Source organism: Mus musculus, chromosome 4 (genome assembly GCF_000001635.26).
Source record: "Mus musculus strain C57BL/6J chromosome 4, GRCm38.p6 C57BL/6J".
NCBI classification, from domain to species: Eukaryota; Metazoa; Chordata; class Mammalia; order Rodentia; family Muridae; genus Mus; species Mus musculus.
The window spans coordinates 56,771,254-56,797,593 of record NC_000070.6 but is presented as its reverse complement, the minus strand read 5'-3'; the positions used below and the strand labels follow the sequence as shown (position 1 = coordinate 56,797,593).

Here is a 26,340-nt window from a genome sequence, read left to right as displayed (position 1 = left end):
TTGCCATTATTTCAAGGCTAGCTTTGCTACATAGTTCCATGCTAACAATGACAGTGTGTCTGATTACCCCAGTAGCCTGGTCTCTTTAGCCCCACTCGTGTCCCAGGAGTTGTAGTGTTACTAACAGTGGGATAATAATTGCAGCTTTTAATTAGTAAAGACTTAGATTATCGCAAGCCCTTGCTACATTTTTTTTTAACGCAAACTTTTATTTACTCCCTACTATGCTCTTGTTAGGTAGCTTGTCCTTTCTCATGGTTAGAAGTGCTTGAGGCTTAGAAAGCTTAAGTAGCTCTGTCAAGTTCCCAGATGGAGCTCGGCCGTCCCAGGCTGTGGCACCTTCACTCCTCAGCATTTCTTTGAATGTCTTAACAAACTTTACTCTTCATTCACGCTGAGAATTGTCAAAGTCTATCATGTATAAGTTAACTGGTATTGCTCACATTTAAAAGTTAGAATTTTCCATCCAAATTGTCTCCTGATTCCTGAGCCAGCCCCAGTCCATTTTATCTCCATTTGTGGCTTCTCACTGTCACAAGACAGAATCCGTGTCCTTGTTGCCTGATAAGACCAGTCGCTGTTCCCCAAATACCCTTTCACCTTTGTCCTCATGCCATGTTTGTGTGCTCCTCAGGATCTCCTTGCCTTTGAGTTTTAATCCTTCTTTAAGCCTTGGAGCCTCCACGCTGGTTCCTCGATGGTTCTCTCCTGGCCCTACTGCTGACCTTTGAGACCTTCACAGAACTCCCCAAGCCTTTGCTCGCTCTAAGACTCACTTTATTTCCCAGGGACCTTACTAGTAACTAAGTCTTTCATAGAGTCATTGTTTTATGTCCTCCTGTTTACTATGCTAATTTTGCATCTCCTTTCTCAACAGTTGTTCCAGAAGGCACACCTGGTAGATCTGCCACCTTTGTGTGTTTAAGTTTTGATTGTTTAGTGGAGTCCATAGTAAACCTTTATTGAGAAAATGGTGTTCTCAGTCCCTTTTGGTTTTCTCTGATGCAGCTGGAATGTGTTGGGAGTGTGGCCAGTGGTATCTCTGTCATGAGCTGGAGTCCTGATCAAGAACTGCTGCTTCTTGCCACAGGTAAGCTTTGCACTGGTGCCTAACTGACTTTGTAAAACTTGCTCCTAATTCATATAGACTTCTCAAGTTTCACAAGTCTTGGTACGATCATAGCTGACTGTAATGTTAAGGTAGTGTATTCTTAATGCTTGCCTCGTTGTTAGCATCCCGAGTTGTTTGTGCAGCTTTGTGGTCTTTGGGAATGAGGAGCGGGGTTGGAGAGCTGAGGAATCTGCTGAGTTCGGCAGTCAGTGTGAGCAGGGCTTGCCTTAACCTACTCTAAGACCAGGGTGTGTGTGTGTGTGTGTGTGTGTGTGTGTGTGTGTGAGAGAGAGAGGTTGAGAGAGAGAGAGAGAGAGAGAGAGAGAGAGACTTGCAGTTGAGTTTTAAGCTCTAAGTCACACTCATGGGCCTCTTTCCATCCTCTGAGACAACTTCACAGAATCTTTCTAGAACCTCTTGACTCTCCTTGCTCTGAGACTCATTTACTAATTCGGGACTCTGTAGTAACTCTAGGCAGTGGGTGTGGATGTGGGAGATCACAGGACTACCTGCAGGAGTCTGCACTGGGCAGCTTTAGGCATCAAGCTCTGTTGTCCAGTAAACACATTCCTCACAGCTCTTCTGTATGCCTGGTTTCCTTTTCCCTTGAGGTGCTTTATTCCAGATGAATTCAGTTTATAGCTATAGAAATGTCTTAGAAAACTAGCAATCTTTAAAGCAGTAGAGGAGGGCCCTGGGGACTTTTATGTTGAATTTATACAGTCAGTAGCTAAGGAGAAGCATCTGGAGGCTGGCCTGCTCAGAGCTTGTGTTTCAGGGCATTATGTGTGCATGCATCTGTCTACCTCTTCCACCTGGGCCTCCTCATTCTGGCTCAGTAGCTTCTGGTGCCCCAGACACTTGGAAATGACTGATTTGTTACATGAACTCCTAAGCTCAACAGACCCTGATTATGATGACAAAAGACTTTGAAGTGATCGCAGAGGAGCAGATCCACCAGGATGATTTTGGAGAAGGTAAGCGTTTCTTGGAAACATTCTGTGACCTGTTTTACCCATTTTCTTACTCATAACATTCGTTGTCATAAGCCGAAAGTTCATCTCAGTTCTTTACAGACATGTCACTAACCTCCCTTCAGATCTGACAGGTAGCTTTCTCGATATTCTGGTGAATGGAAATCTATCCATGAGGTCTCCTGGATATCACTTAAACCTGAGGAAAGATTTACACTAGAATTACAGGGAAAGAATTATTGAGGTTAGAATAAGGGGAGCATGTTTAGAGTACAGTGTATTAGTGGGCCACAAGAAAGGAGTAGGGGCAGTTAGAAGGCAGTGTTCTTTTCCTTCCAGCTAGACTAGATCAGCTTTAGATCAGCTAGAGTTTTGCTTTTCTTTTTTTTTTTAACCTTGCAGTAAATTAGAGGAAAGATAGTTGAAGTTTGTGCTTTAAGTTTCTTTGTGAGGGCAGACATAGGCTCCAGTCTGCAGATCCCTGCTGTGAGCCCATCACTCACTATCGGTCTGATTGGAAGACTTTTCTTATTTAACTCTGGTCCTCTACCTCTTGGGGACCTGTCGGAGAAGCTCCAGGCTGAGCACAGCAGTAGCCACCACTCTTCATGTGTGGTGGCAGAGTGTCCTTGGAGGGTGTATCATCACACTTGGACATGCATCATGCAAGCAGACTAGAAATGGCTGTGTTGAGCCATAATTTATTGAATTGTAGGTAGTCTGCTTCAGAATTAGTGGCAAGAGGGAAGTCTTGGTCCTGGATAGTGTCAGGACCATCTTTCTGTTGCCTCCTGTGGATGAGGCCTCGTCTGCCTCTAGGAGCAGAAAGTCTGTGCTGGCTCTGGATCATTGCCACTGTGTTTTGTATAAGAGAAGTAGTGTCGTTTAGGGAGAGCAACCTAGAGTGCAGGAAGCCTGTGTTCTGGTTTTAGGCACTGTTACTCTGGGGTTTCAGAGAAGTCTACACTAGGAACTGTATTTGGTGACGTAAAGCCCCTTTCACCACCAGCACAAAGCTTAGCTGGTTGGTTTAAAGCCAAAAATCAGAACTGCATTGCTGGCTATTGTCTTGAGTTATGTGCTTGTGGACACGTTTTATAGACTCTTCATATTTGTTCAGATTTCTGACTTGGGTCAGGCTTGCCAGAGAAAGGGCCTTTCACGTCCTGCTGGGACCATTTCTGCAGGTCATTTGGAGGCTCGGTTTGTAACCTAATGGCTGATGCTCAGCTTCCTGAGTTGTCAGTGACTGTCTTCATGAAGAATGAATGAAACTGCTTCGATTTCAGTTCCTCTGCTTATTACTTGTCTTCTTGTTCTTGAAAAACTGTAGGCAAGTTTGTCACTGTTGGATGGGGCAGTAAGCAGACCCAGTTCCACGGCTCAGAAGGCAGGCCAACAGCCTTTCCGGTGCAGTTGGTAAGGCGGGATGATGTGGGCCCCGTTCTGCATGTGCTGGAGCACTGCCTGGCTAGTGCATCTCTTCTGTTGTCTTAAGGTGGTAGCTGACAGGTGTCCTCAGGCAGTGAGTCACCCATGAGAGATAGTCTTCTTTTTTTCTCACGGACTGCACCCAGTCTCATTTATTGTCCAGTAGTCTACAGTAACTTTTGCTCATTACTTTCATTTTTCCTAAAGGCCTGGTCTTGACTCAGAAGTTTATAGTTTCAGAAATGGGTAGAAGCCCATTGCTTATTCAGAAGCGGTACTCATAGGAATGATCTGGTATCAGGCTATGGTGTTCTGATGTGCTACTGGCACCTTGCTGGGCTCAGTAAAGTTGTTTTACGTTTTCTTGCTTTCTTGGATAAGTTCTCTCACTAATTACAACATAAGCATATACACATGCTGCAGTCTGGGTGAGACATAGTCTGCAAGATGAGAATCCCACGGTAGACTAAAGTACAGATAGCACCAAAGTCCAACGTGGTGAACCACTGAGTTTTATTGGGTTACATACAAGATTATGGGTAAGGGGTACTTACAGGAGCAGAAATGACTCAGAGATAGTTGCATTACCAAGGTGCATGCATGATAGCTCACAAAAGCTAGGAAATCAGGAACATACTGGAGAGCCAGCAGGTAGCTCAACAGGTTGGAGAGCATCCATTCCAGGTGACTCTAGTCTGAACCTCTTCTAGGCAGCCCAGCTGCTTTCTGATTTCCCAGGCAGCTGGTCTGGTCTCAGAATCTTCTTTGTAGCTTGGCTTATTTGAGAGAGACTCTCAGCTTTTACTGCTTACCAGTCAGGGAGGGGGTCTAGTGAATCTGATAATTTTCAGGGACTTCCTGAAGCTATTTTGAGTTTTTAACCTTCCTGCTGAAGGCGCTTCTCTATAAGAAGAAATATTTCTTCCTGGAGGAAATAGTTGCACAACCTTTCATTAGAGGAAGTATGTGTTGTATACCAAAGAACAGTATCTTAGTAAGCTGCAGTCTAGTCTAGCCAGCCTAATCTGTGGCCGAGCAGAGCTAGCAGTGTTTTGCAGTGGAGCAACCACTGGAATGTGAAGTGTGCTCTGGTGCTCCCCTGTCTCCCACCCATCACCCATAGGCTTAGCTGCTTCCTGGCTCTGGATTGAGATGCAGGAGGCACTGGAGTCCCTTCTTTGGCCTGCTGCAGAGGGCAGGACTGCTTTACCTGAGTGCTGCTGCAGCTACTGCTTCTGGCCCTTCTCTACCCACTTTCCCCAGTGTCTTTATTCTATGTCCTGTCCTGAAATAGGACTGTTTACATTTGGACAGACGCTTGTTTCCTTGCTATAGTTCCCTAACCTATTCCTTAGCTTATTACATTTAATACCTGTATTTGTAGCATTTCTAGTGTGCAAAGAAGGAAGGTTGTGCTTATTTTATTTTTAAGTTATTCTTGATGTCATGGACTAAGAGCCCTTCTAGAAGGGTTCCTGGAGAGTCTCTGATGCTGGTTTTGTATAGCTTCAGCATTATATAGAAGATGAGTATTTGGTGGCCAGGGGTTTGACGTGGGAGAGTTGATTCCCTAGTAACACTGGTGTCTCTCTTCAGCCTGAGAATGCCTTGCCCTGGGACGACCGCAGACCACACATTACCTGGCGTGGGGATGGGCAGTATTTTGCTGTGAGTGTTGTTTGTCGACAAACAGGTATGGAAATAAATTACACTTAAAAATTTACCTACATTAAAATCTGGAGAAGTTTTTTTCCTTGAGTAGACTACACAATCATAACCTGTAAAGACTTAGAGATGCCTCCAGGATCCGGAGTGGGAAAGAATTGCTGCTTTAGATGTTAGTGACTTCGGAATTAAAAGAATGCTTTGAGGCTGTCTGTTCACTAAATACAGATCTGACCGGTCGTGAGGTACCATAGTATTTTAAGTGCTGTGTCTGTTTACTCTACCTCCTTTGCAGAGGCTCGGAAGATCCGCGTATGGAACCGAGAGTTTGCCTTGCAGTCAACCAGTGAGTCTGTGCCAGGACTGGGGCCCGCCCTGGCTTGGAAGTGAGTGAGCATAAAAGTCTGGGACTCTTCCTGCTTTCCCTTCCATCCCTTCCTCCCGAATTCACCTAGATCCTGGATTCTAAATAGATTCCCTTTTTCTAAGACCGATACAGGTTGCATCTCTAATTCTTTAAAGGTTATGGTTGTACATATGGCTGTTGTGGGAAACAGAAGGGAGTGTGACTGTTAAAAGTCCTAGTGTTTGATGCTCTGTTGGACAAAGGGATTTCTGTGAGACAGGGTAAAAGGTGCTTTCCTCCAGACAGATTCCCACAGCAGGTGGTCTGCTGGCTAAGAAACCTGCAGGCTACATTCTGCATCTGCCTTCTCTTTGCTTCTTTGATGCACTGCTCTGTGCAGACCACAACTTACCTGTCATTTAACTGCACATAGATACAAAGAATAAATGGCCCTATCACAGCAGCAGCTGTTATATGCAGTGCCAGTAGCCTCTAGGTGGCAGACTTCTTGCTTACCGCCAGTGTTAGCAGGCCTGGGTGTTGCCTAGGTGTTTGAATTAAGAGGTTGGGGAGAGTAGGAGTGAGGCAGCTGGATGATATAGATAGCTAACATCTCTTCCCAGCATTTGTGAAGTTATATAACTGAAAAGAAAAGAATTACTGAAGATGTTATGCTTGAAATGTTGTAGGAAAATGTAGTTTGTTTGTTTTTAATAGTTCAGTTGCAGTTGAAATCAGAAAACCTGCAAATGGTGCCTTGGAACTAGTTAGGAAGGAACATCTTTTTCTCTTACCTGCTGGGGTGAACTTCTTGCCAGTACTAGTAAACAAATGGTGGGCTTAACACTTCCTTGGAACCAACATCACAGACAACAATATGCACACAACAAACACCACACACACACACACACACACACACACACACCCCTACCTTACTGGAAAAAAGGATTTCAATTAATTTTTTTCTTCTGGGAAGAAAATAAGATCTCTTGTCTAAATCTCTGGGCCTGCAGGATGAGCGTTTTTGACTATTCTGACTTAGGTTCTGCTTTCAGACCCTCAGGCAGTTTGATTGCATCTACTCAAGATAAACCCAACCAGCAAGATGTTGTGTTTTTTGAGAAAAATGGACTTCTTCATGGACATTTTACACTTCCTTTCTTAAAAGATGAAGTTAAGGTAGGGGTCGGAGTTCTTTGTCATCCAATTAGAGTGCTCTCCTTAGTTGCAGAAGTTTGTGTCTCACAGAGGTTAGCAACAGAAGCTACCACCGTGTGGAAAGGATGGCTTCTGAGGATGGCTTCTGACTCTCAGAGCAGAGAATAGAAATGCAGCCCTTGCTGTTTGCTTTAATGACTAACTTTCCTGATGTTCAATATTTAAACATGAAGCAGCTTATGTGCCATTGAAGTCCTGGGTGGAGACACAGGAAATCTTTAATTGTGTGTAAAATTATTTAGGATAATGTTTCTTGTGTAAAATTTTAAGTGTTTGTTTTATGGAGCCATGTTTCTTATTTATATTGTACCTTAATTAATATTAAGTGTTAATATAATATATAAAATTAAGATAATGTATTTTATATAATAATATCTAATAGTCAAATTTCTTGATTTTTTTTCTAAAAATTATTTTGCTTTGTGTTACATTTGTATGTAAATCTTTAAGCACGTGCATGTTTTAAGTCCTTTTTAAAGTACCAATTTTGCAGGTTGGTTTAACAACTAGAAATTAGTGACATAAGCTGGAGTCAGCTCCAGTGTCGTAGGGTCATTTGGTTTATGGGTGCAGGGAATTAGTAGACAACCAACTGAAGGTCAGTGTGACTTTTGTCCCTACCAGGTAAATGACCTGCTGTGGAATGCAGATTCCTCGGTGCTTGCTATATGGCTAGAAGACCTCCCAAAGGAAGACAGTTCCACTCTGAAAAGCTATGGTATGACAGCTTGTGGGGTTTCCCAAACCTTCCTCAGGCCTTCGGTGAAATCACTGTAGCTGAAGTAGGTGGATGCTGGTGGGGAGGGGTAGGTTTGGCTCTCTGAGGGTTTCAGTCATGAACTATGTAGAGTTCTCTAGGGAAGCAGAACTAGTAGGATATAGATACAGGACGGGAGAAGAAGCTGTGGTTGGCTCATGTGCGTGTCAGGTGGCACATTTGAAATTTCTACGGCAGGCTGTAAGTTCAGGTGGGATTTTTGTGTTGTGCTATTGAGACTGTTCTTTCTCTCCTGGAACCCTGGCTCTGCTTTTAAGGCTTTCATGCATCATGGCAATCATTTCATTTAAAGGCTCTCAGAGCAGCATCTAGCAGGGCAAAGACACCCTGAAACCACAGTCATCAGTGCAGAAAATGAAGTGGTGTAGAAGTGAGTGGATTTAGGTTTCACATGAGAAGGGCTCTTGTAGGTTTTATGATCTGTCGGTGTGTATCGTTAAGTATGGACTTAGGATTATGTCTGTCGTCTCGTCTTTCTTTGTTACCTCCAGGTAACTGGCCCAGGTCTTAGTCTTACTAGGCAAGCCCTCTGTCACTAAGCCAACCCCCAACCCTGTTTAAGGTTTTAAGGAAGAAGTAAAGTAGTAAGGAGGGGGGTAACTCTAATACTAATGCAATATATAATGTTTCCTTAGGCCTGGCTGGTCTCAAACTCCCAGAGATCTGCCTGTCTCTGCCTCTAGAGTGCTGGGATTAGAGTTGTATGCCACCATGTCTGGCTGATACATGCTGCGTTTTGTTTTATTTTGATGTTGTATTTTAATTACAGCATTTCTCCCTGTCTTTCTTACCCCCATTGATACAGACTGGTTTTTTGTTTGTTTGTGGTTTTTTTTTTTTTTTTTTTTTTTTTTTTTGGTTCTAAGTGTTTTTCAAATTCATTAATCAGTAGAACTTTTAAATCTGAAAAGTATTGAATAATTTGTTAATTCATTCATTCACTTTAATCTTAACCTGGCTAAACCTTTAATAAAAATAATGAAACACAGGCTTCATCTCAGAATTGGATTCATTGTTTTGGGATAATATATGTGTGTGTATGTGTGTGTGTGTGTATATATATATATAATGTGTAATATATAGTAGTATATATTATATATAATATATATGTAATTAGTATGTGTAATATACATACACACACACACATATATATATATATGTATATATATATAATCGCTATTTTGGGTTGTGTTCAGGATTTAATCAGGGCCTTATAAAAATTACCAAACCAAACAGGCCCAAACTTCCTGGTGGTTTTAATATGCAACCACTAAAATAAAAATTATAAAAATTGCTATTTATTTTGGGTTGTGTTCAGGATTTAATCAGGGCCTTATAAAAATTACTCAGGCAGCTGAGTATTGGTTAATATGGGATAGCCTGGAACAAAACTGTTTGCAAAGAACCCACAATAAGACAGGTATCTTATGCCCAGCTTACCACAGTGTCCTTGGTGCAGCCATATGCACAGAAGGACATTGTTCACAGCAGACTACGTGTGAGGCCCTGTCTGTGTGAGGAGCCTTTGTAATGCTTGCACTAGATGAGACCTATGGATGTCACATTTCTCAGGCTGTTCCTCCTGTGTCGAGCACAGCTGTGCATTTAGTCTGGTTATCTTCTTCCCAACTTTGCATGCAGGAAACATGCTAAAATACTTCTTAGCTTTCATAAGCACAGAATTTAAGGTAGAGGTGAAAATAAATGTGCTTCTGATATATTGATGCGTGACATTTTGTCTTCATAGGAAATTCACATCTTTTTATTTGTTGTTGTTGTTGTTGTTTTTGTTTTTTCGAGACAGGGTTTCTCTGTGTAGCCCTGGCTGTCCTGGAGCTCACTTTGTAGACCAGGCTGGCCTCGAACTCAGAAATCCACCTACCTCTGCCTCCCAAGTGCTGGGATTAAAGGCATGCGCCACCCAGCTGAAATTCACATCTTTTGACATTGATTATTATACAATTAATATTTTAGGGAGACCAAAAAAGAAGAAAAATTCTTGGAAAAATATAAAATTGGACCTGTTCCCCTTTTGCAAATGGTCTGCAGCTTGGTCTCCGGTCTCTGATGGCCTTTCCTTCCTTTCCCTCCACACACAGTCCAGCTCTGGACCGTGGGGAACTATCACTGGTATCTGAAGCAAAGCCTGCCCTTCAGCACCACTGGGAAGAACCAGATCGTGTCTCTGCTGTGGGACCCGGTGACGCCGTGTCGACTCCATGTTCTCTGTACGGGCTGGCGGTATCTATGCTGTGACTGGCACTGGACCACTGATCGGAGCTCTGGGAATAGTGCCAATGACTTGGCAAATGTGGCTGTTATTGATGGAAGTAAGTTGCTGCGAAGTGTGTCCATGAATCTTCATTTTGGTTGTTTGGTTTGTTTGATGTCTTTGATGATTGGGAGTGTCATTGTGTAGAATATGTACTGTGCTGAAAGCCCCAGCTCCAACTCCCTATTGAACTATATTTATAGTCTTACTTACACATTAACTAATCTATCTGGCCTTCGAACTTGAAGACTGGTACTTTTCTCCTTTTGCAGGGAAAAGTGGAGCCATGATATAGCAGCGGGGTCTGTTAGACTTGTGTTGACTGTACACGCCACAGTGTGGCTTTGTTTTTTGTTTAAGCACTATAAAGTACCTCATTTTTCAGGATGCTTAGTCAAATCCTAGACATTTACCTCTCTTGTGAGGACGATTGGTGTTTTTAATTAGGTGTAGGATCAGTGGTGGGGAGCTAGATTGCAGAATGAAATAGCCAGAGATAGTTTGCTGATAGCAGATAGATGCTCTTGGTGCTCAGTGTTCTGTGCAGTGCTTTTAATACTGACTCCTATAATCATGTTCTGTACAGAGAATTTAGTCATACCTTAACTATTAATTTATATATAGAAAAGTGCTTTTTAAATGTGTGTGTTGGAGGTCTTTTTTAGGTGGAGTTTTGGAATATATCCTGGTAGTCCTATGTAGATCAGCCTTCTTGAACTCAAGGTAGCCCTCCTGCCTCAGCCTCCTAATTGCAGCCCTTACATTTTGGCTATCCTAGTTTAAGTCTCTCTTCCTTACAAACCCAGGTTTAAAGCTGAAACTTTGACCTCTTCATCTTTTTGCCCCGATCTCTGGCACCTGAACCTTCCAAGTGCACTGTAGGTGTAGGGGCCACATTAGCTACGCGCACACAGAGATCCTCATGCCTGTACTGTTTTTAAATTTATTAATGAGGAAATACCAGAAGTGATTTTGAAGAGCTATGCTTACTGCCTGCTTTTCACATTGAATACCTGCATTGGCTAATCCTCCTTTTCATTGTGTAGACAGGGTGTTGGTGACAGTCTTTCGGCAGACGGTCGTCCCACCTCCCATGTGTACCTACCGGCTGCTGATCCCACATCCAGTGAATCAAGTCATATTCTCTGCTCACCTTGGGAATGACCTTGCTGTCCTCGACGCCAGTAACCAGATTTCTGTCTACAAGTGTGGTAAGTGGAAGCAGGGATCCAGGAGCTCAGTCAGTTCCTGTTCCCAAACAGAAGCCAGTCACAGTGTGGTGGCATCTCAGAGCCAGAGTTTCTCAATTCAAAAGTCCTATTTGATTTCGCCATAATATTTAATTGGCCTTCATTTTCTATACATTTCGCTGTGCCTTGATGATCCTGAAGAGTCCATTACTTAAAAAGGACATTCAGCTCTTGAGATAGCACGGCATGGTCCTGTTTCTCAGACTTCCCTGCTTTCTCCTGACTTTGCACACAATTGCACACAATCTTAGGACTCTCCTAGGAGTGTTCTGAGCCTTTTCCTGCAGTATAGAAGCATGTACATGTGGCCACAAATAAGAAATGCCTTTATTCCTGTGTCCTGGAAAATAGGACATTTAGTGTTATTTGTGAGACTCTGTGGTTGCATCCTGACAGTTGTAACTTTGTTTCAAATACCTGTTGGCATTTCAGTGAGGACAAGCCTCCATAGCTGCTAAGAGAATAACAGAGTTAATTCATTCACAGTAGAGTTCCTACTTTCACACCAGGCCTTCTTAAGCAAACAGCCTGCTTTTCATAGGAATTCTCTGGACAGATCACCAGCTCCTCTGATTTCAGTCCCACATGGTACAGTGCTATTGCAGTCTTTCTCCATGTCTGAAACCAGCTTTCAAATCAGTAATGCTCGCATGTTCATTGTTGAGTCGCATGGTATATCCTCTGGCAAGTGCTGTGCGGCAAGGTTGGTATAGCATAACATAGGAAGACTGTGAGCAGGATGGTAGACTGTTGGGGGAGGGTGTCCCAAGGAAGGCTTCTCGGTGTTTGAGCACATTCCTGCTGAGAATCCGAGAGGGAGATCGCATGTGTGGCTAAGAGCATTCTAAGCATTCAGAAGCAGCTATAGTGATGTCTTTTGTTGCATTTTGAAACAGCTAGACAGCCAGTGACTGCAGGAAGACAGAGGGGGAGAGAGGGGTGGGCGGGGCATAGGGATGGCAGAGAATAGCTCTTTCAGGGTCTTGAAGGTCCTTATTCTGAATGAGGTAGTTGTCATTAAAGAGTTGGAACAGGGTGCAGTGTTCTGGCTATTTTAGAGGATTATAGTACCTGCTGTGTTAGGAAACTAGATCTACAGTGAAAAAGAGTGGTGCCCCACCCTGCAAGACAGGGTTTCTCCTGTAGCCTAGGCTGTTCTGGAATTCCTTTTTTAAAAATTATTTATTTATTTATTTTTATTTAAATGCTTTTTTTAAAATTACGTATTTTCCTCAATTACATTTCCAATGCTATCCCAAAAGTCCCCCATACCCTCCCCTTAAAATTATTTTTAATTGGTATGTATGCATGTATGTATGTATGTATGTATGTATGTATGTATGTGAGTACATAGTAGCTGTCTTCAGACACACCAGAAGAGGACATTGGGTCCCATTACAGATAGTTGTAAGCCACCATATGGTTCCTGGGGATTGAACTCAGGACCGCTGAGCCATCTCTCCAGGCCTATGGAATTCACTCTGTAGATCAGGCTGGCCTCAAATTCACAGTGATGTGACTACTTCTCTCAAGTTCTGATATCAAAGTTGTGTATCACCACGGCCCAGCAAAACTATCTTAGGAATACTAGAACCGTGGAGGATGTGAGGCTGCAGAAAGATGCCTGGGGATGTTGGAGAATATCTGTAGTGTGGGGAAGACAGTCCCTCCCTCGGCCCTGCTGAAGGGTTGTTTTTATTAGTGAAAACTGGGTTGACATGGTATTAATAGGGAGCAGGTTTTGATTGAGCCTGAAAAGTATGTATGTGGAGATTCAAGAATGAGGTTGAAATGTCATTATAGTTCAGATTACTTCATTTGTCTTCAAAATCCACTTGTTGCAAGACCCTACATTCTTGGCATTAGGGGAAATAACTTACAATGATAATATTTTCATTTTTTGTTTTCTAGGTGATAAGCCAAACATGGATTCCACAGTGAAACTAGGAGCCGTGGGTGGAAATGGATTTAAAGTTCCTCTTACAACACCTCATTTGGAAAAGAGATACTCGTAAGTTCCTAAATAGTTTGAGTCTCTGGGAATGGAGCTAGGTATCGTTTTGTCCTGGATTCATGCAGCCTTTATTTCTGGGGACTGTGAAGTAGGTACACCAGCGGAGCTTGGCAGGGAGGCTTTGTTTATTGTGTACCCTGTATTCCAGTGGCAAGGAAGATAGGGTCATGTCCCATCCTAGACTCTTATGCCCACAGCAACCTTGTTATCTAGGGAGACTCCCATAGGAAGATGGATATAAAGACAGTAAGGCACAGGACATTCCCTTACATACATGGGGATATCCATGTTCGTAGTATGTGGATGACCCAAGTCAGTTTTATCTTGGTCTCATTCCAGATTAAAGAATTCCTGAGTTTTATAATTTTAGACTCAGCATTGAAATCAGAGTGTACTCTGTCTTGGAAACAGCAGTGCAAATGGCTGCGTGTGATTAATGCCATTGGAGGCATTTGCAGATCCTAAGTATTGGCTTCAGAACACCACCAAATAAGAGGGCAGAATTAGAAGATATGTAACAGTTTGCCCAGGATCCTGGACCTGCTACCTGCAGAACCCAGAATTTGATGCTATTAAGTTTGGTCGGTTCCTGTTTTTAATCACTAGGGACACTTGTTACAATATTAATAGGAACAGTGCAAGTAACAATGTAGAAATGGTTTCTTAGATATGTGTCATATCTTTAATAAATACATTTCAAACAAGTATATGCTTTGGTGCCGCATATAGAATGCTAATTAAGGTTGTTTGTTCATTTGTTTTTGTTGGTTTTGTTTTGGTTTTTCAAGACAGGGTTTTTCCTCTGTGTAGTCCTGGCTGTCCTGGTACTCTCTTTGTAGACTAAGCTGGCCTCAAACTCAGAGAAATTCGTCTGCTTCTGCCTCCTGAGCACTAGGATTAAAGGTGTGCATACCGTGGCACATGCATACGTTTTAGAAGTGTTTATATTCCTTCATTTTATGCTACATCAGGCAGTTTTCAAACTACTGCAATAACTTCCTGAGATCTGTGAACTTAAGAAGGAAAAGTCTATTTTGCCTCCAGTTTTTGAGGTTTTAATAACCTGTTGGCCCCATTGCTTTGGCATGGGGCTTCAGGATTGTAGTACATGATAGAGTCCCACTCACCACATGCTTGCTGTGGGTAAAGAACTAACTAGGCTCCTCACCTCTGTGAGTGAGGTTATTCTAGTGACCTAAACCTCGACTTCCTATCACTCCACTCGTTACAGTGGTCCAGAGGTAAGAGACCAAGCCCTGACCTGTGGGCCTTGGGAGGAGTTCTCCAGATCCAAATTTACCAGTTTGAAATCACTAGACAGATACAATTCAGATTAAGAGTAAGGCAGTTTAGAACAGGGTGCCTTCTTCAATTTTCTACTAAGTATGTGACTGTGGGTGTATAAATAGATAAAATAGTGTTCAAATTAAAAACTAACTGATAACTATAAACTTATTTTAAAGCAATTTCTTGGGGCTGGTGAGGTAGCTTAGCTAGCAAAGTGTTGGCTTACAGGCATGAGGACCTGAGTTTGGTTCCCAGAAACTACATAAACAAATGTCAGGCTTGGAGGCATGTATGTGCATTTAATCCTAGTGCTGGGGAGGCGAGAAGGCGAGAGGGTCTGTTCTGATTGGGGAGCTTGACGCCAGTGAGAGACCTGACTCATAGGAGGTGAATGGTATTGTTGAGGATGACACATAAAAATAGCAGCCCCGCCACGCGTGGTGGTGCACGCCTTTAATCCCAGCACTCGGGAGGTAGAGGCAGGTCGATTTCTGAGTTCGAGGCCAGCCTTGTCTACAAAGTGAGTTCCAGGACAGCCAGGGCTATACAGAGAAACACTGTCTCGAAAACCAAAAAAAAAAAAAATAGTAGCTCAATAGAATTTTACCCCTCCCTCCCTCCCTCCCTCCCTCCCTCCCTCCCTCCCTCCCTCCCTCCCTCCCTCCCTCCCTCCTGCCCTCTGTTCTAACTTACCTCTTCCTTTGTTCATTCATTCATTTATTTTTGTGATTCTCACATGCAGTATTGTGACCCCATGGGATCCTAACCCACAGTTTACACAGTTGAGGGTTAAAATATATTTTAAAAAATGAAGAGGAGGAAAATCCTAGTCATTCAGAACAGGTATCCTAAGTACACAGGTCTTCATCTTGATCTTTGGGAAAGAACTGGTTGGGATTGGGAGGGAGAAAGCTGGTGAGAACCAGAGCCGGATGCCTGTGTGGTGTGGACTCTGGCCAAGCTGTGTGCAGGGGAGACAGTGTTGAGGGAGAGTTGGCTGAGCAGGCAGATCCTGCTCTGGACCAGCTCCTTAAGTGGCCACTGATAATTTGCCATTGGACCCCAAGGATAGGATTTTCCTTCATTAAATGACAAAATGATGCCCAGACCAGGTAAGTGTTAGAAGCAAGGAGGCTTTCCCTCCCTTAGTAGTTGTTTTCATGAGAGGTGCCCAGTGAAGGGCCCCGTCTCTTGAGGCTGACCTCTGCTGGCATCTGGTCTGAGTGTTGGTTATTGGTGTCTTGGGAGGGCTCTGTGGTTCATTACCTTAGGCACAAGAGTGGAAAGTTTTCTTACATAGTTATTTTCAGAAAGATGCTCTTCAAATCTAAATATCTTAGGGTATGAGAAGGTTGACTTAAAATAATCTGTTGTTCTTCAGTCAGACAAATATTGTTTTGGAGGGTTCTGGTATTTGGTATTAGCATGGTTTTTTTTTTTTCTTCTTTATTCTTGAGACTTTTATGCATGCATCCAATGACATAATCATATCTATCCCCCATTTCCCTTCTCCAACTCCTGCCTTGCCTTTCTCACCCTGAACTTAATTCTCCTATCTCTTTTTTTGTAAATAACTAACTAAATCCAGTTAGTGCTGTCCATAGATGTATGAGTATGGAACCATTCACTGGAACGTGGGGTTCCTTCCTATTGGAACATCCTCAAAAGAGAGTAACTCCCTGCTGCAGTCACTATCAACTCCAGTGGCTCCACAGTAAGACTGGGCTGTGGATATCTATACAGGGCCCCAGTGCTGCTGCGAACCTGTGTCAGCCATGTCTTATGCAGAGGACAGCATTCTACAGCACTCTTGCCACCCATCAGCTTTGTTCTTTCTGTCTCCTTGTCCACTGTCCTTAAATATTAGGGAATTATGGGTGGTGGTTGATACAGGTGTTCAGGGCTGGAGCTCAGGTTTGGTTTCTGCAAATAATAAGGACTTGTCTATATTCATCCTTTAAGGAAAGGTCTTAAAGTTTCATGACTTAAAGCTTTATTCTCTGCTTATATGTTCTCTAATATTTGAACAGGATTCAGTTCGGGAACAATGAAGAAGAAGAAGAAGAAGAAGTAAACGCACTGCAGTTGAGCTTTCTCACCTGGGTTGAAGACGACACTTTCCTGGCTATAAGCTACAGTCACTCCAGCTCACAGTCCATCATTCACCATTTGACTGTGACCCATTCTGAGGTGGATGAGGAGCAAGGCCAGCTGGATGTCAGGTATCATGGTTCATCCATGTATTCAGTTTGTTGAATGGAAATGCAGTTACACATTGTGCAGGATTAGGGAGAAGGAGCAACTTCCTTGTTAGACAAAGCAAGAGGCCTAGATGTAGTTTTGAGCCATGTTTAAACTGTCCAACAAGTAGTGAAAAGGAGTGTAAATACTGTCAGGTAGGCAAAACAGTGTAAGTTGTGATAAGCATTATAATTGATTTTAATAGATAATCACTGTGGTCAAGTCTCATGACCAATATATTAAAGAAAGTTTATCTACAGAATACATTTATTTTTAAGTAGTGACATTAAACATGTTGCTTGTCTTCTCTGTGTGTGGCTTCATTTGCCACTAGAAAGCCTCTTCCTTTTCTGGTTCCTCATTCCCTAGGCCTGAGCATGTTTGAATCATGACCTTGTCTGGGTCACATAGCAGTATCAGACTACTGAAGAGACTTCTTTGTCATGCAAGCCCTGAGGTGTAGGAGAGAAAGTTCTGGCGAGCTTCTAGAGTGTTACAGGCTTCCAGTGGAAGGCCGACTGCTTAGTCTTATGCCCACGTTAACCTTCACATCCATTTGTAACGTTTATGTTTGTTTATGGTGTGTAGTGTGTGTGTGCATCATGTATATGTGGTGCTTGTGAAGGCCAGAGGAGGGCTTTAGATTTCCTGGAGCTGGAGTTAGAGATGGTTTTGATCAACCATTTGGGTGCTGGGAACCGAACCTAGGTAGGTCCTCTGGAATACCATCTAGTGCTCTAAACCTCTGCGTTATCTCTCCAACACCCCTCAGTCTTCTTATATAAATTTGAGAAGGTTTCACTAAATAGCCCAGGCTGGCATTTAATTCACTTTGTAGCCCAGGCTCCTCTGGAACTTGGAACCTTCTTGCCTCAGGTTTCTAAGTAGCTGAGCAATTTTAGGCCCACTAGGCATAGCTGATGCAGTTCTATGTGAAGGCAAGCCGTAAACTGTAGTACATTATAATGAAAAACCCTCTGTAGGAGTGCTGTTCCCACAGCTAGGCTAGCCTACTGGCTCTGGAAGATTATGTTAGTAACCTTCTCCATCTCTGTCGCTATCTGTGTGTGCAAAGTATGTATGTATTACATTGACATAGGCAGTGTGTCTCCAAAGGATAGTGATAGCTTCCACTATAGCAAAAGCAGAGACATTTCTCCTTTTTGTAAAAAAAAAAGATTATCTCTTATACTTACCTCTCTGCTATTTTTATCTTGCTTTTTTTTTTTTTTTTTTGCTTTAGTTCGTCTGTGACAGTGGATGGAGTCGTCATTGGTTTATGCTGCTGTTCTAAGACCAAGTCATTAGCAGTACAGCTGGCTGATGGCCAGGTGCTCAAGTACCTTTGGGGTGAGGATCAGAGTTTTAGGAAAAGAGACTTATAAATAAATAATTCTTGAGACTGTATACTTGTGAATATCTTGTCAACACGACTTGATTATTGGGGATTTTTTATTTTCAACTATTTTTAGTTCTCTTCCTCTTCTCCCTCCTCCTCCCCCCTCCTTTTATTTACTTATTTATTGAAGTCCACTGACTGCATATAAGAGAAAATGTGCAATGCTTGTCTTCACAAAGCTGAGTGACTTCACTTGATTGTTGGTTGTTTTTGCTTGCTTGTCACACCAGCGTTGCAGCCCAGGGCTCCATGCACACTCGGCAAGCACTGTATAATTGAGTTGCACCTTCACCCAGTGGCTAAGCCGTCTAATTACCCTAGGATGCTATGCCACAGAGTAGGTTGGCAGGTGTAGTCAGCGCCTGATTGGAGCATACCAGTGAGTGTAGAATCCAAATCTCAGTCAAGGTGTTTGGTGCATTCTGGTGTTGGTTTTTCTTTCAGTGGGTTTGGTGGGGATGTTGTTCATTTTGTTTTCTTTTCAGTGCTCAACAGGAAAGTGCTTATGCGCTATTTGTAAACTAAATTTGTTAATCTTACAACAGAGTCACCTTCTCTGGCTGTGGAACCCTGGAAGAATTCTGAAGGAATTCCTGTTCGATTTGTTCATCCATGCACACAGATGGAAGTAGCCACGATTGGAGGAGAGGTGAATAGACACGGCAGGGAAACTCATCGTGGAGAACAGTTAGTGACTGAGGGCACTGGGTAGAAAAGTGTGGGTCTTGTAACTGGACCTGGGTCTCCACTAAATCCCAGGGCAGTAACAGGAAGTTATCTTCTTCTCTTGCCCCCTGGCTTCTTTATTGAGAAAACAGAAAATCAGTCTTCAGAGCTCAGGAGAGAATTAAGGGAGATAATGCATGTAATTGGCAAATCTCACCTCGAGTTTATAGAATACTCAAAACCTTATGAAATACCTCATGATGAAAACACCCAGTCTGAAGAGTAATATTTGACAGGTTGTCATCACAAATATTAGAGTTTATACTTGGGCTGAGTTGTAGGATACAGTAGTCAGAAAACAAAGCAAGTTTTAGTTCCTTTTCAGTTGCTATGGTGACTCCATGACCAAAGAAACTTAAAAAGAAAATAGTTAATTCAGAAGCTCACAGTTGCAGAGGGTCATGGAATCCATGACTGTGATGGTGGGGGTACGGCAGGAGGCTGGCAGGCATGGTGCTGGACAGTAGCAGAGAGCTTATATCCTGAGACAACCACCAAACTAACTGCAAAACCTGCCCCCACTGGCACACCTTTTCAAACAAGGCCACACCTCCTAATCCTCTGAAACAGTTCCACCAACTGAGGCTCTTGAGACCCGCCACACCTTTTACTATAGATAGTTGAGTGAAGGCAAGGAGCAGTGTATGGTGGTAGCAAACAGTGCAGTGTTTGGGGCTAACTAGAGCCTGATAGTTATGATAGCGTTGTTCCAGAAAGCCTCTCTGAGGCAGTGGTGTGTGTGCTGGACATGAAGAGGAAAGCTGCTCCTAGAAAGGAAGAGTGGCCCTAGGAGAAGGTACTAGAAACTCCTGAGTTTAGAAAGATGGGCAGAGTAGGCTTGGGGCAGCACACAGAAGATGCTGCAGGCCACAGCCATCTGTTGTACTTCCTGGCTCAGGGTCCCCGCCTTGAGCTGTGGTTTTTGCTGTTCTTCCCAATTGAGGTGGCGCAGAATAGAGGGGATGACTTTGTCCCAACCAGGAGTATATTTATACTGTTTAGTAAGACTCTTCACTTTGTGTAGGTGAACACAAATGTTGGGAGTGACAAGAAATAAGCACTGCTTTGTAGTGAGAGTTTTGGTTTCTTTAAAAACTCATTTCTATTATGTGAGTCTGATTTTGATTTAATCCCAGGTGTGGGATATGGGGCTGGCTCAGTTTGTCCCCAGCAGCCAGCTATGATTGTCTCATGCTCTTGGGGGAGTGTGTTTTTTCCAGCTGCAGATTGTTTTAATTCTGGGAACTCTGGAAAGGGTATAAAGGGGGAAGCGCCCAGTGGGGCTGTGGATGGTGTTGCTCTCTCTGTTGTTGCTGCTGGTCGTTCCTGCTCTGTGTTTGCTGGGCTGTTATTGCTTGGTTGCTGGATATTGAGACAACAAAGATTGGACTTGCCCCTAGGCGCCCGATGCTCTAGTCAGCAAGTTTATCCCCATTTTCCCTCTGACTTTCTTTCTCTCCAACATGGTGGTGGGCTGGAAGGGATTAGGGTGGAATAAGGGTTGGTACAGTGGTAGATAAATAGAACCCAAAAAAGCAAGTCAAGAAAGCATGTCTTCACTACCTTTTCTTCTTAATCTGGTAATTAAGAGGGAACTCCCTTCCTGCCTCCCAAAAAAGATAAATCTATTGATTTTTTTTTTTTAAATCATCAGAGAGATGTGTTCATCATGTTCAATATGTGATTCCTGCTGCCTAGAGGAGTAGGCGGGTGCTGAAAGGGAATAGAATGGAAGACCAGCAGACTTTTAGGGTGAAGTCAAAGAAGGGAATGAAATAGACAAGATAGAGTGGCTTGCTTGTTTGAATGGTGGTGCATTCACTGTGTGAGGCTTATTACAGAGGCTTAGGGAATCAACACTACAACTGTACAGTAAAGACCATAGATAGGTTTAAGAACTTGTGAATTGAGTTGCTTATAATTTCACGTTCATTTCTTTGCAGGAATGTGTCCTTGGTCTGACTGACAGGTGTCGCTTTTTTATCAATGACACTGAGGTATGTAGGCTTGGTTTGGGTTTATCTTTCTCACAGTAATGCTTCCGAGTATGATAGCTGACTTCCCGTGGGCCTCTTGCCTGTTGCAGGTCGCATCAAATATCACGTCATTTGCTGTGTGTGATGACTTTCTACTGGTGACAACCCATTCCCACACCTGCCAGGTTTTCTCCCTAAGTGGTGCCTCACTTAAAAGTAAGCTCTCCTATACAAAATGGAGGTTATCTCCTTCTCCAGTGTCTTGAATTCTTGATGATTTTAAATTCTTCACCTACTTTGGCTGTTTACCACAGAGTTCTAGGCTCATTTGTTAGGCTCTTTCTTTGATACAGTATTTTTTTGAGATTTGTTCTTTTCACATTGTATGGGTGTATGTGCACAGGTGTGCCTACACCTTTGGTGGGTATGTGCCTGTGGGTGCAGGTATCCTTGGGAGCTGGAATTAGAGGCAGTTGAGAGCTGCCCAATATAGGTATTAGGAACTGAACTTGAGTCCTCTGGAAGAGCAGTACACACCATTAACCCTTGAACCACCACCTCTTTAGCCCCCTCAGTATAGATTTTTTTCTAAATCATTCTGTTTCAGTTACCAGACACTCCACAAAGAAAATTCTAACATAAGTAATACATTCTAAAAAATTCTTCATGAAATTTTATCATACAGCTCATGCGCTTGAACTTCCTTGAAATGGATTTTCTCATTGCTCAACTGCCATTGTACTTCTGGATGCCATCTTGTTGCTTGTAGTCCATTAGCACTGACATATATATCTCCACCCGCTCAGTATTCTAAAAGGCCAGTTTATTTTCTTTGCTGCTGACTTGGGAACAGGAACTCTTTCTGCCGTTAGTATGACTATAATGTGAAGGTAATGCTAAGAGATAGAAAAGGTTTTCCAGGACTGGAGTGATGGCTCAGCGGTTAAGAGCACTGACTGCTCTTCTAGAGGTTCTGAGTTCAATTTCCAGCAACCTCATGGTGGCTCACAACCATCTGTAATGGGCATCCGATGTCCTCTTCTGGTGTGTCTGGAGGCAGTGACAGTGTACTCACATACATAAAACAAATAAATCTTTTTTTTTTTTTTTTTTAAAAAAAGGATAGAAAGGTTCTCCAATCCCTGTGTTCCCCAAGTGCTTAAGAAGCTGTGTGTGTGAATGTGTGTGAGTACTCTGTAAAGAGAGGGTCCTTTCCAGAAGTGAGATTACTGGAAGGGCCAAGGATCTTGAGGCTGAGTAGGAGAGCAAAGGAACTGAGTTTCAGATACCGGGCAGCTTCAACCGCAGTTGATGGAGCATGGTTTCCTATGGTCATTCTCCAGCCTTAGCCACTGGTATTTTTAGTGCTACAGGCAGCTCTGAGTGGCAGTCATGAGGCCAGTGGAGAAATTCTGCGGAAAGTGGAAAGGGGTTCACGGATCGTGACAGTTGTTCCCCAGGACACAAAGCTTATACTACAGGTAAGCTGACCCTTCAGACGTTCAGTTCACCACCAGACAGACTACTTACAGGCTGCATTTCAGGCTCTTCTGTGCTTTTCAGCCATTTAGTATAATCCTCCTTTCTTGGCTATCTGTTGGTTTTATGCAAAGGAGTATTGATTGACACAGACTCTGGCCAATAAGATTTAAAGGGAAACTTACTTAAAAGTCAAGATAAATATCGAACACAAGTGGATTCTGCTAATTGTTCATTTCATACCATTGTGGTGGATCAAGAAAGGTTAAGTAGAACTGTGCCCCCTGCTGCTTAGAGGATCTCCAGTTGATCAAAGATGCTGGGTTTTATTTTGAGATGCCAAGGGGAAACCTGGAGGTTGTTCATCATCGGGCCTTGGTCTTGGCACAGATTCGGAAGTGGCTGGACAAGTAAGTATTTATTCTCTGTGTGACTATAACTGTGCATGTAAGGACATATAACTATACATTTTAGCAGGAAAATAATGGGTCACCTGTTATTCTTATTCTTCCTGTAATTTCAGAGTGAAAGTCAGAACTTGTTTGTTATTTGGAGTGTAATTGGATGATAGCTAGTCTGTGTTGTAATGAAAATATTTCATTACAGGGAATGTAGATTTTAATGAAATGTGTTTTTTATCCATTTTTCCTGTCCTCACAGACTTATGTTTAAAGAAGCATTTGAATGCATGAGGAAACTGAGAATTAACCTCAATCTGATTCATGACCATAACCCCAAGGTACACTTTGCGTCTGACCAGTCCTCGAGCTCCTTTCTTGCGTGAATGTCATCTAAGCTAAAATGCTTGTATACTTTCTTTGATAGGTCTTTCTCGAAAATGTGGAAACCTTCGTAAAACAGATTGATTCTGTAAATCATATAAATTTGTTTTTCACAGAACTCAGGTAAGTATTTTGATAACTCATGATTATCATATTTTAATTATTGTCTCTTACTGATAAAGAAATAGCTAAGGAGCAAACATCTTTTTGAATAAAATCATTATATCACTGAGGGCACACGAGGGTTTTTGCTGTAGTTCTTTAACAACATCAGATTTTTTTTTTTTTTTTTTTTTTAATTTTTTTATTTTTTCTTCTTCATGACAAGGTTTCTCTGTGTAGCCCTGGCTGTCCTGGAACTCACTCTGTAGGCTGGCCTCGAACTTAGACATCGCCCTGCATATGCCTCCCAAGTGCTGGGATTAAAGGTTTTCACCACTATGCCCAGCTATACCATCAATCTTAAAACTGAGTTTTAAAGCTCTAATCCTGAATTGTTAATTTGACTTGCTTCAGATTTCCCCATAAAGCTGTTCTTCTCGTGAGTCTGGAATCAAATATGGTCCTTCCTCTGATGATTTTTCTTCAACTTTTTAAAGATAGGAAAATACTGACTGTTATAAACTTGTAGTGACACCCAGGTTCTGTAGTTCCTGTTGTCTCGTGTGTGTTTTTATTGCTAACCATCACCCATCGTCTTCCTGTTTTAGACAGATGTTAAAGTTGGAGACAGCAGTCCTTTAGCTCTAGAAGCCCTCTTGTATAGATAGCATTAGCTAAAGCTCTCTCTTAGTATGGGGTAGTTAACTGCTGCAGAATGTCTAGTGCTGCGTCCAGTGAGTTTCGGCCCCAGTTTACACATTATATAATCCAAACCCTATCATGTCACACAGTGCGCGTTCTCTCATCCATTCTCTGTTAGTGCTTGGGCAGCTACTATTCTGTATTCCAGCACAGGACAGCCTCTTGTTTTACATCACCACATAATGCAAACAGGACGGATTTATTGTGGTGTGATTGTGGCTGCTTTGACTTGCTGTGTATACTGCTGTGCAAATACACCACCCTTTCTTCATTCTCTGACTACTTGGACGCCTTGGTTGTACCCTGCTTTAGGCTAATCTGAGCAAAATTAGGAACATGATTCAGTCAGCCTTTGGTGGATATGTTTGATTCCCCACCATTTGAATAACTTAATTTTCCAGGTCCCTTTTTATTTATTGTCTCACAAACATGCCCAATGTGTATTAGTACTTGGATCCCCACTCTATTTGGTAAAGTGATCTGTTCATATACTGTGGTTCTTAGGGAAGAAGATGTCACAAAGACCATGTACCCTCCCCCGATTACCAAGAGTGTCCAGGTGTCCACACATCCTGATGGGAAGAAACTTGACCTCATCTGTGACGCCATGAGAGCAGCCATGGAGGCCATCAATCCTCGAAAGTGGGTGCTGTGTGTTGTTAGCGTACACATCCCAGGATGTGGAGATGTCTGTCCTGTGTATTAGTCTTGTCATTCCGGTTTTCACTTACTACCTCAGGTTCTGCCTGTCGATACTCACATCTCATGTGAAGAAAACCACCCCGGAGCTGGAAATTGTGCTGCAGAAGGTACAGGAACTTCAAGGTAGAGACCTGCGCGAGACACTTGCCTGACTCAGCCTTCATTGTTGGCAGATGGCCATTACTGTGTCATTGCCACTTCATGGAATGAACTTGTCCTCTTTGCTCACCATATTCAAATGTGAAGACTTTAAGTGCTAAGCATTTATGAATGAATCAAAAGCCTATGTTCATCTTGTATCAGAGCCTGTGGAGTTTCCTCCAAGTGACTCTGTTCTGATGGTCTTTTCTTTTCTTCTTTTTTCTTCTCCTCTCCCCACTCCCCTTTGGCTTTGATTTTGGCAAAGTCTCCTGTGGTGGCCTCAGACTCACTATGTAGCTAGAGATGACCTTGAACTTCTGATCCTCCCCTTGAGTGCTGGAATCATCGGGAGCACACCCCACAGCTGGTTTTATATGGTGGTGGGAATCAGTCCCACAGCTTCATGGGTACTAGACAAACACTGGACTGACTGAGCTCCGCCTCCTGTTCTTTCTTAAACTCCAACAGGAAATCTTCCCTTTGATCCTGAGAGTGTGAGTGTAGAGGAGGCTTTGAAATACCTGCTGCTCCTGGTGGATGTTAATGAGTTATTTAATCACTCCCTTGGGACCTATGACTTTAATTTAGTCCTCATGGTAGCTGAGAAGTCACAAAAGGTATGTGGAGTTGAGACTTTTGCACCATTTTGAAATTTCTCTGTGGGACTGAGTTCTTTCGAGTGGTACTTTACCTAGTGTTACAAGTGGATGCAGATCTGAGTCTCCAGGACTGGAATTGCTAATCCCCATGGTCTGTATTGTCTATGTGCATCCATTTGTCTTTGAGACAATATCTCTTGCTGACCTGGAACTCGATAAGTAGGTTGGCTAGCTGGCCAGCAGGCCTCAGGGGTCTGACTATCCATTTCCCAATGCCAGAATATCAGGCCCATGCCACCATGCCTGACTTTATACGTGGGTTCTGAGGATCTAACTAAAGGTTCTTGTGCTTACAGTAAGCTGTATCCCTGGCCCAGAAAGCTGCTCTTTAGGAAGAAGACTCAGCTTGCTAGGCATGGTACAGAGCAGGACGTGGTAGGGCCTATAGACTTGGATCCAACTCAGTACATTTTTACCTTGGTTTTGATGTGTGTTCTACATTCTGGCATTTAAACCATGTCATCAAGGACACTGAGAGCTAGGTTTGGCTCTCTTAGGTTCACTCTTGACTGTCGCTTAGACTGTAGGTTGTTGTTTTCCTTGTCAGCCTGTGTGTAAGGAGCTGAAGCTGTTGTGAGATGTAGAGGTTAGTCATTATTCCAAGTTTAATTAAACTAATACCCAAATATGAGCTCTTTTCCCCAAAACTTTGATCTGATGTATTATATGATATATAATTGATGTATAAATATAATACACATTTAAAATTATGCTGCTCTATGCTTATTGCCTTAATATAATTTATATTCTGTAGATATTACAAGTAATAACTTTTTTCCTAGGATCCTAAAGAATATCTTCCATTTCTGAATACACTTAAGAAAATGGAAACTAATTACCAGAGGTTCACCATAGACAAGTACTTGAAACGATATGAAAAGGCCCTTGGACACCTCAGCAAGTGTGGTAAGGGTTTTTTTTTTTTGTTGTTGTTGTTGTTGTTATTTAATTTGGGTTGTTTATTTTGTTGTTGTTGTTATTTTTCGAGACAGTGTGTTTGGCATTGGCTGTCCTCAGAGATGGCCTGCCTCTGCCTCTTGCACCTGCCTCTGCCTTCTGAGTGCTGGGATTAAAGGTTGTGCCAC

At 42.7% G+C, this 26,340-nt stretch overlaps 1 protein-coding gene across 3 annotated transcripts in view; it reads left to right on the top strand.

The window, feature by feature from the left end:
* The window catches only part of Elp1 (elongator complex protein 1), a 56,023-nt gene that overhangs the window by 4,976 nt on the left and 24,707 nt on the right, over positions 1 to 26,340 (top strand). Inside the window, exons 4-26 of one of the 3 annotated variants that reach the window (NM_026079.3) lie at positions 1,009 to 1,090; positions 2,008 to 2,088; positions 3,419 to 3,504; positions 5,113 to 5,209; positions 5,477 to 5,567; positions 6,583 to 6,706; positions 7,370 to 7,463; positions 9,623 to 9,853; positions 10,842 to 11,006; positions 12,957 to 13,056; positions 16,377 to 16,568; positions 17,831 to 17,937; positions 18,532 to 18,635; positions 20,656 to 20,709; positions 20,799 to 20,904; positions 22,054 to 22,169; positions 22,504 to 22,577; positions 22,828 to 22,906; positions 22,993 to 23,072; positions 24,258 to 24,395; positions 24,493 to 24,578; positions 25,065 to 25,213; positions 26,038 to 26,161. In NM_026079.3, the coding sequence (NP_080355.2) occupies positions 1,009 to 1,090; positions 2,008 to 2,088; positions 3,419 to 3,504; positions 5,113 to 5,209; positions 5,477 to 5,567; positions 6,583 to 6,706; positions 7,370 to 7,463; positions 9,623 to 9,853; positions 10,842 to 11,006; positions 12,957 to 13,056; positions 16,377 to 16,568; positions 17,831 to 17,937; positions 18,532 to 18,635; positions 20,656 to 20,709; positions 20,799 to 20,904; positions 22,054 to 22,169; positions 22,504 to 22,577; positions 22,828 to 22,906; positions 22,993 to 23,072; positions 24,258 to 24,395; positions 24,493 to 24,578; positions 25,065 to 25,213; positions 26,038 to 26,161 (2,560 nt within the window). Of the gene's footprint in view, positions 1 to 1,008; positions 1,091 to 2,007; positions 2,089 to 3,418; positions 3,505 to 5,112; positions 5,210 to 5,476; positions 5,568 to 6,582; positions 6,707 to 7,369; positions 7,464 to 9,622; positions 9,854 to 10,841; positions 11,007 to 12,956; positions 13,057 to 16,376; positions 16,569 to 17,830; positions 17,938 to 18,531; positions 18,636 to 20,655; positions 20,710 to 20,798; positions 20,905 to 22,053; positions 22,170 to 22,427; positions 22,578 to 22,827; positions 22,907 to 22,992; positions 23,073 to 24,257; positions 24,396 to 24,492; positions 24,579 to 25,064; positions 25,214 to 26,037; positions 26,162 to 26,340 lie in introns of those variants that run through there. The other 2 variants (XR_390319.2, XM_030253419.1) reach the window with 2 other exon arrangements.